Source organism: Vanessa atalanta, chromosome 18 (assembly GCF_905147765.1).
Source record: "Vanessa atalanta chromosome 18, ilVanAtal1.2, whole genome shotgun sequence".
Classification (NCBI taxonomy): Eukaryota; Metazoa; Arthropoda; class Insecta; order Lepidoptera; family Nymphalidae; genus Vanessa; species Vanessa atalanta.
In genome coordinates, this window is record NC_061888.1 from 6,741,405 (window position 1) to 6,757,143 (window position 15,739).

A 15,739-nucleotide genomic window follows, 5' to 3' on the forward strand; every position below is an offset into this window, starting at 1 on the left:
GAAAAAAGTCAAAAGTCAGTGACACTGACATAGCATATGACATAGACATACATCTATATTCTGACATCACTTCACAGTTCACATCAGTAAAATTGACATTCGAGTGACAGTGGTTGTGAAAAATGTGCATGGCAGAGCTTTTAAATTAAAATTATTTTATAAATCAAAATCTTATATTTATGTCCAATCCATTAATTACAAAAATAGCGTGTAAATTACAGTAACATATATAAAAATAAACCAATTATTATATAATGTATTTATGTTATTTCAGTACATAAATGTCTAAAGCTTATTAGATTTGTGATAAAATATCAGAATTTGTTAAGAGATGAATGAAATTGTGAAATTTGTTAATATATTGGAACCGAGGAACTCTCAATTCGGAATATTTAAATTTATGACACGATCATGGGAGCCCACAAAAACCTTAACCCTTGATAAATACTATTTCCCGCAAGAACTCAAAAAAGTTGTCGCCGATTCTGTGTACATCGATGCTTTTATAGAAAAGGTAAATATTAAGTAATCATTAATGAGTGTCGTTGATTACTATATCTGTAATTCTTATTTAATTACATGGTTATTACTCAGGAAAGTATTAGAAATGGCATTCCAAAAGAACAACTTAGAAAAGAGGTATTGGATTACTTAGAAGAAATTGCAATGGATAAGAAATTACATGTAATTCGTTGGATGGGAATTGTGTTCCTCAAGATATGTTTTATGATGAAGATAGAAGTATTTGTGAATGAATCTTCGGTTTTAAAGGTATAACATTTGTTATTTATAATATTCAGAAATTATTTCATTAATTTTATGGTAAAGATTCAATACATTTATTAAATCAATTATCATTTAATTGTGATTTAAATTTATATTAAATGTGCTATTGTAAAACTTTGTATGACATTTGTTTTATATTCAAGTTAAAATCGTCGATGGGGAAGAATCCTGTGTTGTTCTTGCCGACACACCGGAGCTATGCTGATTTTTGTCTAATGACGTACCTTTGTTACCATTATGACATTGATCTACCTGCTGTTGCTGCAGGAATGGGTATGTAACATATGTATAATGCGTAATGTATTTGTTGATTGATTGATGAAATTAGTATATTAACTTAGTTTAAGATTATCAGTTCATGACTAGAAAAAAGGTATACATATTACAGTAATAATTTTCATAGATATATTAATATATCTGTGAATAGGGTTGTCAGGCATCCAGATAAAGCTGGACATAGTTAAGCTTTTCCTGATTGCGTGTCCTGCCAATATAAATGGTTTCCTGCTTGTCCGGATTTTGCTAGTCTTTATACATTTTATTTTTTTCATTTGGCAAACGAGATACATTCGATTTTATTTATATTTCATTAGAAATTAACAAGATTTATGGAAATAAACAGAAAAGCTTGATTTTACATACAATTTGTTACCATATCATTTAATACATGTCCGGTCTTTTTACCCAAATGTCCGGCCAAACTAGCTGGTCTGTCCGGCTATTACGTTTGGTGACCTGGCAACCTTACCTGTGAACATTATAACGGAGGTGTAAGAATTTGTACAAATATCTGTTGTTCAAGTTATTATTATATAAGATTAATTTGAGTCATAGATTTTGGAAGAAATTGTATATACTCTATTATTTATATTTTATAGCACAATAAAGATCATAGCTGCAATAGAACACAATACAACAGTTAGATACCTTAATTAAAAATTGTAAATAAACAGTGTGATACACTTTTACATGTATTATGTTCGTTATTTTTATATGCGATCGAAATCTTGGCTTCACATATTTTACGAGGCAAAATAGTAGGAAATCAATTAGGTTTGCAAGTGTCAATTCCGTAAATCATTCTCGTGGATATCTATTTGAGAATTCCTTGATAAAAAAATTAAATGAGTTACTTTTCTCAAACAATATTGAACCAAGCTTATTGGTCTCTGCAACTTTTTAGTTAGCCATTAGACCAACGGGTAAAAAAGGAGCGAGAATAATAAAGCAGAGAATTAATATAATTATCTGAAACATGTATTTTTACGTACACATGTCCGTTATACAACCATCGGCCATGTTTACGTTATTTGTATAAATAACATTGAGAATGTTTGCTTACAATGATACCTATACAAGCAAATAATTACTGTGCTTCATCTTAGAATACCTTTGTGTAAATATATACATTTATTTCTATTAGTATTACATGTTTGTCTCGCATGTTAGATGAAATAAAATATTTGATAATATTTCATCGTATGAAATTAATTTACAAGCTTAATTAAAAGACTAAGAAAGTGTATGACTGTTATATGTTTAGGGTTTAGATAATCTTTCTTAGTGTGCGTCCATAATTTTTTGATTGGGTCTGGGTAGGTACCATCCACTCATCAGATATTCTACCGCCAAACAGCAATACTTAGTATTGTTGTATTCCAACAGGCATACAGGCACAAGGGTCATAACATCTTAGCTCCCAATGTTGATGGCGCATATATCTTAACATTATATCGTCGTAGCAGTCTTCAGGCTCAAATTATATTATATTATGTGAAAATAGCTCTGTGTATATTTTATCTCATCATGATAAAACTACTAAACTGATCGTATTGACATTGAACATAGATGCAGAATGATATCTCGATAAGGATATAGGCATTTAAATAACGGGAAAAAATAATTTTATGACGTCGGCACGAATGGTGTAAAATGCAAGTAAGCAAGTATAGGAATAGTAGGAATTTGCGCAAGTCATTCATCTCTCTTAATCCTGTGTTGAACCGAGATGGCCCAGTGGCTAGAACGTGTGCATAATAACCAATAATTGCTAAATTAATTGGGTTCAAACCCAGGCAAGTACTACTGAATTTTCATGTTCTTAATTTGTGTTTATAATTCATCTCGTTCTCGGCGGTGAAGGAAAACATAGTGAGGAAACTTGCATGTGTCTTATTTCAATGAAATTAGACACATGTTAATCCACCAAACCGCATTGGAGCAGCGGGGTGGAGTAGGCTCCAACCATAAATAATTCGTATTTCTTACTATGACAGTGTCTAAGAACGACGATGGTCCCTTATCGTCAAACCACCACATGTCACATTAATTATCCGTATTCATGTTATTCAAATAGATTTCTATTCTATGGCCGTGGTCGGTCAAAAAATGCGTGAGACCGGCGGGTTTTACATCCGCCGCACTCTTGTGGGTGCGCCGTTGTACTCGGCCACGCTTCGCCACTACGTGCGCACTCTGGTCGCCAAGTACAGCGCGCCCGTAGAGTTCTTCCTTGAGGGAACCAGGAGTAGGAGTAATAAGAACCTACCTCCCAAATATGGTGAGCAGTACTTGCACCTGAATATACAAGGCAGCAATGCTTAAATGCTTTTGAAACTTATGCTAAACTGTAATAAAGTCACCTTTCACTCATGTAAGTACTAATATAATATAAAGGATTATATCGGAATTATTAGCAAAAATCCGTCTGGGGTACCCCTTTAAAAGTTTTGTTCAAGGGGGGCTAATTTTTCGTTATAAACAGGCATGCTGTCAATGACCCTCCTGCCATACTTCGCAAGCGAAGTGACTGACATCACAGTGGTGCCTGTGAATATAAGCTACGACCGTCTCATGGAGCAAGGACTGTTCGCGTACGAGCACCTGGGTGTTCCAAAACCAAAGGAGACTACAGGGGTTTGTAGTCACTATGTTTATCTGCATTTTTTGTTCTAAAGATGAGATTTTTGATTCAGAACGGCAGTATTATCATACGTTAGTTTTTGGAAATAAAATAAATAGCCACTATAAACACGCATTTCCATATAGCTGTAATAAAGTTATCGTTTTCAATTTGTTGCAGGGTCTCCTTAAGTCTCTACATAAGTTAAACGATCACTATGGCAATATTTACATAAATCTCGGCGATCCAGTATCTGTAAGAGAATATGTCGGCCATCAGTTGCCACTTTCTGCAGAAATGTTGAAACCTTTAGATTTGCAACAACTAACTGCGGATCAGTTTAAGAGTGTACAAGACATCGCCAATCACATGGTGACAATGCAACAGAATTGCACAGTGGTGACGATATCCAATTTACTATCGATCGTTTTGATGGAAAGTTTGACCAAGAACGAGGCGTTGATTTTAGATCAGGTTTTGGAGAAAATTGAATGGTTGATCCAGGTTCTTAGAGCCCTCGGTGCATCAGTATTTGAAAACAATGTTAAAAGTAGCGTCGAAAGAATATTGGTGGTGCACAAGAATTTGATGAGAGTGGACGGAAAAAATAGATTAAGACTCGTATCTAGTGCTCTCGTGAATATCAATTCCGATGTTCAGAAGAAAATGAAAGGTAATGTCTACACTTCGTCTAAATTTTATTATGACAGGGGATTATATCAGTAAACTAAATATATCTGTGTAAAATCTGAATACTTTAAATGAAATGATTAGATAAATAAAAAGTGACTGTCCTAAAAAAAATAGTTCAGTTCAAGCGTTAATATTTTTTTTGTCAATTATCAAATTAAATAATATCACTGTGGTATCTAATCGTTTCGATAACAAACATTTGGTCAGATTTTTACAAATATCTAATTATCAAGTGATTTCAAATATTTTAAATTTCTTATCTAAAAAATACGACAACAATGTTTTCTTTATATTAATCGGACAAAATATGATGTCTTCCTGACTGACTTCAGCCATGTCGGTCGACTATAGTCTCCTGTACCCTACGTGTCTTATAATCGTAAGCAAGTATGTCCGCAAACATAAGTGTAATCTCATAATTCGATGGGATGAGAAATCAAAGAGTAAAGGCGAAGGTTCACATGTTTTATGAGCTTTCCGAGGCACAGAATTGCCAACACTGCCCTCTGCCAGGCTATTGAGCTATAGCTGCTATGTCCGATAGCTTATTTATTTACCCGACTCGTGATTTAAACCAATGATATATGCCTAATTAGTCTAGTGGGCTAAAATATAAATTAAATACACTTAATATATATTATAAAACACGAAACACATTATATGATAAGTATTCATGAATTATTCTATTCCGGAATGCTTCTGTGGCCCTGAGAATGGGATTTTAAATAATTTATATAAAGTAAATTGAATTACGAATTATATAAGAAATCAAGTTTTACAAAATGTACTAATTATTTTTTTTTATGCAAATTATAATAAAGATAGCGTGTATTTAAATGGAACCTAAATTTTGTGATTGTTATAAAAATTAAAGGCGTAACTTTTATAATAATTTATTTTTAAGAAATATTTGAGTGCTAATTATAAACTTTCCTTGGAAAGGATTTGGGCTCAGGTCATTAAGAATTTCATCTTCTTAAGGATTTCCTTCTTACTGAACTGAGTTAGACAACCCTAATTCTTTCAGTAGTAAATAGTAATTCTAAACTTGTCGAGTGTTTGAATGAACACATCTTTCCTCTCGCTACTACTGCTTTCTACTACGTGAGAAAAATTTAATGAAATGGGACGGAAGTATGTAACTAGAAGCCATGGAAACGCGCGTTATTTGTATTGACCAATAAGCGTGCGCGGTGCTATAGTTTCACATCAGTTGGCGCCAACACATTTGCCGAGAATATGTAAACTAGATGAAAGCCCGACTTCGCTCGGGTGAAATAAATAAAACGAAACAAATACGGTTTATAATTTACTTTTCAAATATATTTTTATAAACTTTGTGTTTATCAAACATCCATATTATCTATTTAGGTTAAAACTAACAATGATCATTCTTTACATAGCTTTCTAAATGCACCCGGAAACATCAAACATGGCCGCCTGTTGATTTTTATGTCATTGAATTTTATGGATTTAAGATGGAAATATCTTGATTATACGATTTTTGCGGATATATGTTGTCGATTAATAAATTATAATTTTTACCGATGTATAATTGTGGATAGACTTCGATCGGCTCTATCGTATCGCACGAAATTATTAACATAGATTGCTTATTATCAAGGTGAGACGACAGATTTTACACATCAAATGCTACTATTGTAAGGCTCGCTCCTTTTTGTGTTTCTCTTCGTTGAGACACATTTTACTGCCATAATTTTAATATAGATTCAGTCAAAACAAAACAGTTATCATTCTTTAGTTTACCATAGACGTTTGTGACCCTCGGTATCACAATATTTATATACTTTTTTAGCTTTAATGCAGCTATAATGAGAAATCTGATTAGTTTACTTTGTTACTAGTCGCACAGCGTGGTTTCGTCCGCGTTAAACGTTACTACTACGTCACAACTGGTCCACGGTTGTTATACATAACATGGGAATTCCATATTTAATATATTTAAATGCTTGTAAGAAATTTAACACTTATTACTTATCCATAGGTCACATTTTAAAGGCAGAAACCATTGTGAATGCGATACCGATAATACAATTACAGCTGTATGTAAACCCCGTCCTACATTACCTGGTGCCGCCCGCCTTCATATACCTTATAACCACGAGAGGGGTCACGAATAAAGGTACGAATTATGTAATAGATAACCCTTGTAGTTAAGACTTTTCATGTGCATATTCATTCCATGACTAACATCCATGGTTTAAATGCGGATTTATCATTGATTTTTCATATGCTTAATTTTGTTTTATACTCGTGATACGTTTAGTGCTCAGCGGTGACGGAAAATATAGTTGCGGATTTAGAATGGATCGGGGAATAAGTAACTCCTCTTATAAGGGATTGGGTCATACAGAACCACTAATCGGTGTGGAGACATGCTTTAATGTTTATTTCTTATTAAGTATGTTTTTTGTTACAATTGTTTTTTTTGTTTTGTAGAAGAACTATCTGCGGACTACTATAGACTTAGGAAATTGCTTATACACGAATTCTTCCATTTGGAGAAGACTGAAGAAGTTGTAAGTATACTTTTGATTTATGTCTGTTTAAATTTGTCACGTTATCAAAGATTGTGTATATTATCATAGGTATATGATATAAAGGCATTCTTACGAAGACCATATTTAAGTCTTTATTTAATGTTTGTACAAACTCGTCTGGCCCACTTAGCTTGATTTCGGTTTGAAGTAGAATGAGAACTAGTTTAATTACAGGCTTAAGGCGTAAAATCTTATACATCGATAAGACCGCTAATGGTGCATTGACATAATAAGGGCAAGTTCACGCGAACGCGAAATTATTCGCTTACCTGCCGGTCTGGCCTCAACCATTTTGGAATTTAATATTTATTATATTGTGATAGAGTGATGCTAAAATTATAAATGCAAAAGAAACTCTGTCTGTCGGTCTGTTTGTTAATCGGTCGTGGCCAAACCACTGTACCGAATTTGAAAAAAAATAGTATGTAGTAAGCTTGAACCCCAAGAAAAGACATAAGCAACTTTTTTAAACCTAAACCCTGATGATCAACGACTAAGAGGCGAGCGAAGCCGCGGGCGACAATTAGTGTCTTATAGTGCGTTCACCCGGTTGGGACCGCCCGGCTTCCGCGCCTCCTACTTCCACTTTTGTGATGTCGCGAAGATAATACTTGATCGTTAATTTTTTACTTAAACTTTACGGAAACAATAAACATAACACTCATACTCGTCATACTTGTTAAATTTCAAAATACAGTTAAAGTTAAAATAATGTATCATTAAATATGTACGAGTTTGTGTTTTTGCATATTATATATGTAGGTAGGTGTTATTTTTGTGACAATGTAAATTAGTATTTCCTTACTATTAAATAATTGTCAATTGTTTTCATTAAGTCGTTGAAAACAACACGATACAAGTTAAACCGAACTTTATACTCATGTATATTGCGCTCTAGCTGTTGAAATCAAACCTTCAACATCGTCAACATTTACATGATGTTATCAGCAGTCACCGCATTGTAATAATCATCGATACTCTTAATTAAATACATTACGTATTTAATTAAGAATAAAGCATTCAAGATTATTTTATATTTTAAAGCCATTGGTCAAATAATTTAATAAAACAATAAAAATAACCATGTTTTTTTTATTGTACATGAATAATACAAATAGCACATTAAAATAATTAAGATTCTCTTGTATTTTTTGTTGTAATTTTTTATATTTCGCGTTCTTTACTAAAGTTTACTTCAAAGAATCGACTTTATCGACTATTTCCCTCGCGATTTTACCTGCGTGTGGTTTTGTACACCTCTAGCAAAGAAGCGCTACGATAGCGTAAAAAAGTATAAGTAACGTCTTAACCTGCCTTCGTAAGTGCTATGGTAGCGATACAGAAGTCTGTATCGCTTCTATATGTCCAAAAAAAAGAGCCCAGCCAATACGATAGAGGCATGGAGAGTTTGTAAAGCATACAAAGGCGTGCGATAGGTGATTGAACGATCAAAAAGGTATACAAGAAGGTCTTTATAGAACCACTTTTATAGAATACACCCAGGATTGCGAAGAAATTGTAAATCTTCACTTTTTTTTTACTTTAATTAAATTTATTATAAGAATCAGTGACAGAACATAGATGTCAAATATTATATCAAACAAATATTGGTTATGATCTGTTATGGCGAATCAGCTTAAATGATTTTATGATTCCTTATACGTAAAATATTGGTACGAGCTCGAATTTGCATTCATTCAATAGACTTAAGCTTAATACTTGATTACGTTGATTGGCTTATTGAACTCGTCGTAGTTTTATTAGAACACGAAATACAAAATGGCTTATCATAAGGGTCAAGTTTGCCATCGAATGTAAGGAAAGTGTTTGTTTTAATAATCATAGGTTGTGATTATGTCAAAATAAATATGTAATGGCGCCTTGTTACAAAAGCATTAGACGTCTACTAAATAAATTCTACCGGCTTACGAAGTAGTATGATGCTAGTAACAACTATTTTAAACCTTTAAAATCTACATTTACAAACTACGGCTTATTTTTACTAATTTTAGTCTAAATATATAATTATTATTATTAATATTTAAATATTTTTGGATACTCTTTACTTTATATTACTATTCATCTTTCTTAATTTCCGCGCCTTTTTCCTATCTATGATTATGTTATAAATCGGGGGCGTTGATGTAATCCTATTGTCAATAAGATTATTTAAATTTATTGTATAGCCTTTAATCTTGTAATAATCACACAGGACATCAAAAATTCTTATAGACAAATATAAAATATCATGCCTAATGGAGACAGTTTCAGTATTTTTAAGTTTTGTTTCACAAAAATACCACTTCAGGTGCTTCTGTCGAGCTACAATTCTCCAATGTTGTAAAATTTGATTTAAAATTCTCATGATATATTTTGTAAAGTTATAAACTACATAATACTACTTAGAATTTCCTTAAATAATTTAAGCAAAATTAATAACTCGATTATAGCGCATTTACCTTCGTTTCTCTTTTTTTGGATCTCGTAGTGTTATTTAGTATATTTGTAACTCTGTTTTGTATCCAACGCCTGTACTAAAACTCTATATCACACCTTTATATAATCAAACTCAAAATTGTTACTAATAAATAAATACATAAGAAGATATACAAGATACAAACTTCAATAAACAGGTTAAGGAAGATACAAACTACTTTATATAGCAAAAACGTGATACAGTGTCTCCTCATACCCCTTGTGTGTTAAGTGGAAGGTGATTGGTTAAATTACCCTCGTGTAACTGACCCACAGTTTTTTAAATAAATTAAATAATCTAAAATTAAATAATATTATTACAATTTCTCAACAGACATGTATAAAATGTTTTCTCCGATTTTAAAATAAATTCGTATTTTTTAACTATATTGTAGTAGTAAGCTAAAATACTCGTTGGGCAGACGTTCAATGCTGCGCTACAATACTGCGTGCGTAACGACGTGACGTCACCCACGTACACTCCTGGGAGCGCCCACGCGCTGCACACGCTGCTGCGCGTCGCCGTCACACCCGCGCTGCGCACGTTGCTTACTTGTGCGGAAGTCATGGCGCAGGTGAATAAAGCTTCTTTTATTTATTTTTTTCGTTAGTAATTGATGATTGATGTCGTCCTGATCGATTATAGTGCACAAATGTGCGCGCAAACACAGGTGCACTCTCCATTGCCTCTCTCTCATAATCCGATGGGATGACAAATCGGACACGACCAGAAAGAGTTCAGGGGCAGGAACAACGGCTTAAAGTGCTTTCTGAGGATCAGCAGTGTATACACTCAAAACTTCCAGCCCACGGGATATTACTGAGAATTTTTCTATATAAAAACCCATTAATATTTTATCGTGGTTGGAACCTAGGGTGTGAACCCAGTACTTCGGGATCTGCCTTCGCCTTATATTTAGCCACTAGACCAACGAGGCAGTCAGTAATTCGTTAATAAAACTTTATAATTCAATCGCAGGAGTAAAGCACATACCAAAGATTTACTAATTTGCTTTCGAAAATATGTAAAAAAACAATGCTTCTTATGTTAATTGTCAGAAATATTTCAATATTACCAAATATTTCAGTGTAAAAGATGTGAGCACAAACGGGTCTTGAAGTTAGTCCAGGAACGCGTGGAGAATGGTCGGTACCACCCCTACTGTCTAAGCCTCGAGGCGGCCAACAACTGTTTGCAAGGACTGACCCATTACGGAGCTCTCGTCAAACAAAGGAGGTAAATTATATATTTTTACATATTTTAATTATCACTAATTCACATGAAATTAATTAAAAACAATTATATATTAATAAGTATTAATAGTGTGGTATTGGCCGCATTAAATTTGTATTATATATTTATAATATTAAATGCAGTAGAGCTTAAACTAAGGCTACACAGAGTGGATTCCAATTAAATTCGGCCTTTGCCATAAACAAAATCGACAATCTATTGGTTTTGAAGTTGCCCTGGGCCCGCTTACCGTTAGTGGTATAATGGAGTTGAATGAAGTCACATAGGCTATTGATATTAATAAATAATACTGGTAATAAACTTAGATTGTTAAGTAATGTCTTATTTTTTTTTTAAATAGGATAAATTTTTTGTTTCAGCAAACAGCAACAAGTTACCTATGATACGGTGCCAATAAAACTCGAGGAATGTCGTCTTTTGATATCATCAATATTACCAAGAAATGATGTTGATTTTGGTAACAATAATTCGGTTATATTTAATCAAGATGACGTCAAAGCTAAATTGTAGAAAAAACTCGCCTTAAAACAAAAAATATTTACGAATAACTACTCACCAACCTGATGAATTCGGTTACAAGCGGTTATTTCCAATTTTTATCTTTGCATTTTATAAAAAGTATTTTTTAGAATATAACTATTGGGTAACTCGTCACATAAGTTCAAATTCGTAATATCTAAAACATATGTTTAACGTGGACACTACGGCAGGGCTGGATTAGGCAACTATCTTGAAGCCATTATGGATAAAATACCCCAATTGCCTAGAGGCAAAGTTGTACAAAATAGAAACAAATGTATTGTATTTAAAGATGACATTCCCGCTGTGATATTGTTACAACAATTAAATACATAACCAAATACACAAATATGGTCGGGCGACTAACTGTAAGTGGGAAATGGTACAATACAAAAATATACACGAATGGTACAATACAAAAAGAAACAGTGACAATCGTTGCATAGACAAGAGATTGACATAAACTGTGTAATTAAAATGACGCAAAAGTCTTAACTACTGACTTTCTTGACAGTTTTTCTGGGTACAATCTACTTTCTGAACCGGTGGTAGCTTTACGTTTAATTCGATATAAGTGACGTGACGATTCAAAAGTGGTTTTACGAGCCTATGAATATGATTGACTTTGATCCTGTGCCTCGGGAGCGACATAAAGCTCCGAAATAATATAGGCAACCTGAGCATTCATTTCGCTAGTCATTGAGGTTGGTCGGCGGGATCGATATTTCGTCAGGACTACTTTATTTTTAAGGAGATAATATAATTTTTTATGGTATAAGTTGGCGGACGAGTATATGGGCCACCTGATGGTAAGTGGTTACCACCGCCGATAGACACTGGCGCTGTAAGAAATATTAACCATTAAAAAATCCTTATATCGCCAATGCGCCAACAACCTTGGGAACTAAGATGTTATGTCCCTTGTACCTGTGGTTACACTGGCTCACTTCCCATTCAAATCGGAACACAACAATACTGAGTAATGGTGTTTGGCGGTAGAATATAAATGAAAAGCTTATTCTTCAACGTGCGTGTGCGTGTTCTCACGTTGTGGTATTCGTCGCCTTCCACGGCCACGCCCTAGATTAAGACGATCGAGACGGGTACTTATTATTATTATGCATATTTTGGAAAGCTAGACTTTTCTAGAGTTACTTCGTAGAGTTGGTAAAGGTAAAGATTTTTTGTACCTGGGTTTAATTAAATGATTATTGTTACCATAGTATTATTTTTACATTTAGTTTGCAGTTATTTAAAAATAATCTGTGTTATTTGATTCGTAAAATCATATATCGATATGCTGTGTAATTTTATTAATTGTTGTAGTTTTAATTTATCTACATTCCGAACCGGAAGCTTTTTTTGTAACAGACATGATATAAATCGTTTTTATAATTTAAAATTCAGTATAGATTAAAGTAAATTTGTTTTAATTTGAATATTTGAAATTTACTGTTTTTAATTCCACATCATAGTTTAAACTTAAATGTCAACCGTATTTTATTTGGTATATGAATTTATTGTGAAACGGTTGTCGAAGTATATGAACAATGAAGTAATAAATTGTATGAGTCGTTTTTTTTTTAATTATTACATTATGTTACTAATATATTAAATAGTATACAGTTCATAACTATACGAACGAGGGGAAAAAAAAAAAACAAATATTTTTTACGCTATTTAAATTAAATTTGGTAATATTATTTTACTTGTGTAGCGAATCGTTTGAATTTTGTTTTTTCTTTATGTTCTTAAATTATTCCACAAGACTACTGCCGTATTATTTGCCATTAACAATGTTATTATAAAAGTATTTTTATTTATTAATTAAATATATTATATAGTATTAATAGACAATTTTTTTTTATTTCGAATGTCAATTAATTAAGTTTCTTTTTTTATAATAGTACAAACACAATTTTATTTATTTTGTTTTTCGCAACGAAAGATAAAAAAAAATATTTTTAATGGACCATGGTTGCGCGTCATAGATAATACATGAAAACGTGATAGTTAGCTTTTTTAATTGTATAGAGTAGCTGTGATAATTCATTATTGTAGTCATTAGAATTTTTATAATTTATCGGTTTTTAGAATTAATGACGGTTAAATATTTTCATTGTTAATATGTTTGTAATGGAAGCTTTGAATAAAGTATTTGAATAATTTCATGTGTCTTTATTTTTATTACTGTTAATTGTTTTTTATATGTTACTTCGTTTTAATAAAACAAAAATAGTCTTATGTAATAAATGAATGGCCTTATTCCAGCATTTCCAGCCGTTAACAGTTCGTAACATTGCTAAAATACGTAGATACGTAATAAATAACAAAAACTTGTAGGTTTATATTTTTTTTAATCCCTTCAAAACCAGCCTCGTCGAACTTTAAGTTCTTTTTGCAGCAAATATTCTAATTTTAAATTATTCATTATAAATTCGATAAGAAAGTGGCTTCTATATGAGTTTCTTGTATTACAATGATATTCTGTCATCTTTTTGCTCTGGTAAATACAGTTTAATTAAACTTCAGCGCATATATACATATATATATATGTAAGCTATTAAGAATCCTTCGGCAAACAATCTGACCTTGAGGGCTGTATCTGTTACTAGGTATTACTTCCTTGAATCGAATACTTGTGCAATGGACACTAGTTCCATGATGGTAACTTTGGACTGATAGCTTATTAGGCTTCACAAAATTTTAGTCTCTTTTAAAAGAATCTTTAAAACAATACTGATAATTGACAATTTTTTGTTGCCTTCCTTAGAATACTACTAAGCAGGGTTCGCGGATATATATCAATTGATTTTTTCCTATCTTCTCAACAACACTCACAGATCTATGCTTAAGGCCTGACTCTGAATGATTACTTTTTATGATTAGTCGATAACAAATTAATATTAAAACAAAATTAGTTGAATTATCTCACAAACAAATGAAGACATAATAATAAAAGGTACTTGTTTTTTAAGTGTTCATTAAAAATATATTTCTCAAATAGATAGACACTAATTCCTTTCTTATTTTTTTTTAATAAAAATTGTGGTATTTCTGCACTTGTATTATTTGTAAAATACCACAATTAAGCCTGGATATATATCAGATATACATATATCGGATGTATATAAAACAATCGGATTTTTGATATTTATTATAAAAATCGATTTTTTTCAAACCCTGCTACTAAGTACTACACTCTATTCCAACCATAACAGGAAAAATAAAACAAATAAATAACATCAGACAGCAAATTGACGCGATATCATTGGTCGAGAGGTTGATTAATCTATAATATTTACAATGGATTTGCGAAAAAACGTATTGAACGACGACGGAACTGTTATCGGAATTTTGGAAGTAAAATTAAAGTGGACATAAGTAGTTAACTGCAATATTAATCATAAACTCTTAGTAGTGTACAACATAGCTGAGTTATTAGCAAATCACATGAAATACGCAAATCTAAAGTTTATCTTTCTTCCTGCTTCCATTGGAATAGGCTATAAGTACGTAAAATATACGTATAGCGTAGCTAAGACGTTTTGATCGATTTTGATTGAGTATTTATTTTAACTTTTAGTAAACTTATTCAACTATAAAAAAAAAAAAAATATTTTTCTGATGCTTTCTGAATGATCATACTTTATATCGATTGAATTGACTAAGGTAGTTGTAATTATGCACACATACGCAATTACTCGCACATATGCTTATAAAATTACAGAAACTGAGAAAAGGCAATTGGAATAAGCGCTCTTAATTTTAATAAATCGTCACTTCCGCTGGAATCTTTTAACATAACGACGTACTGTCACACACTACTTATCTCCGCGATGCGCGAACAAAATAAACGAGTCGGCTTTGTGTCTGTGTGTCGTTTTGCTGTTGGCCCTACTGGAGTTTACAGCGTCACCGGACGTGGAGGCACAGACTTGAAGTTTGAGCCCTGTCGGGCTCCGGGTAACATTCGTCCTGAGGGTGTCTTCTATGAGATCGTACCTCGGCTAAGAACGTAGTATTAACACATTACGAAACGTATTTATAAAAAAAATCACGCAGACAATCGAGTGACGGAAAAAGGCGCGAAAGCGAGACAACCTGTCTCTCATCCGCCTATGACTAGTAAGTTTTATTTTAATAAGATTCGTTAGGGCTGGTATATTTTTTACATGAAATTCCTCGAATATTCAAAAAGGCGCTTTTGATGTGTCTGTTTTTTTAATATTTTTATTACCTTCGTTTTACCTGTGTCGATGTGAGATGATTTCATTTAAATGAAACATTTGTTATATTTAATTTATATTTACAAAGTATCAAGTACATGTCGAAACTATAATATATACAAGTATTATATTTTATTTGAAAATTTATAAAACAAAATAAGGAAACAATATAACATTATCCAGACTTGTGATTAAATTCAATCTTGGCACTTGGCCAAATGAATCAAATTAAGAGAAAAATTATCTTAACATTACATTTCATAACAAAACAATAAGATTGTGATCTATAAAGATAAAGAGATCAAACATTAGTAATAAT

At 32.3% G+C, this 15,739-nt stretch overlaps 1 protein-coding gene across 1 annotated transcript; it reads left to right on the top strand.

Annotated features, from left to right (window-relative positions):
• Window positions 1-212: 212 nt before the first annotated feature.
• Window positions 213-12,028, top strand: LOC125070853 (dihydroxyacetone phosphate acyltransferase). Its single transcript, XM_047680844.1, has 11 exons — window positions 213-514; window positions 595-771; window positions 930-1,059; window positions 3,143-3,346; window positions 3,551-3,702; window positions 3,869-4,361; window positions 6,387-6,524; window positions 6,842-6,921; window positions 9,840-9,992; window positions 10,506-10,654; window positions 11,032-12,028. The coding sequence occupies exons 1-11, from the start codon at window positions 332-334 to the stop codon at window positions 11,180-11,182; spliced, it is 2,010 nt and encodes a 669-aa protein (XP_047536800.1). The 5' UTR covers window positions 213-331; the 3' UTR covers window positions 11,183-12,028.
• The last annotated feature ends 3,711 nt before the right edge of the window (window positions 12,029-15,739 follow it).

Coding starts and splice junctions, on each gene's coding strand:
- LOC125070853 (XM_047680844.1), top strand. CDS start 332: ATGAATGAAATTGTGAAATTTGTTAATATATTGGAACCGAGGAACTCT. Junction 515..594: donor TCGATGCTTTTATAGAAAAG/GTAAATATTAAG, acceptor GTTATTACTCAG/GAAAGTATTAGAAATGGCAT. Junction 772..929: donor ATGAATCTTCGGTTTTAAAG/GTATAACATTTG, acceptor TTTATATTCAAG/TTAAAATCGTCGATGGGGAA.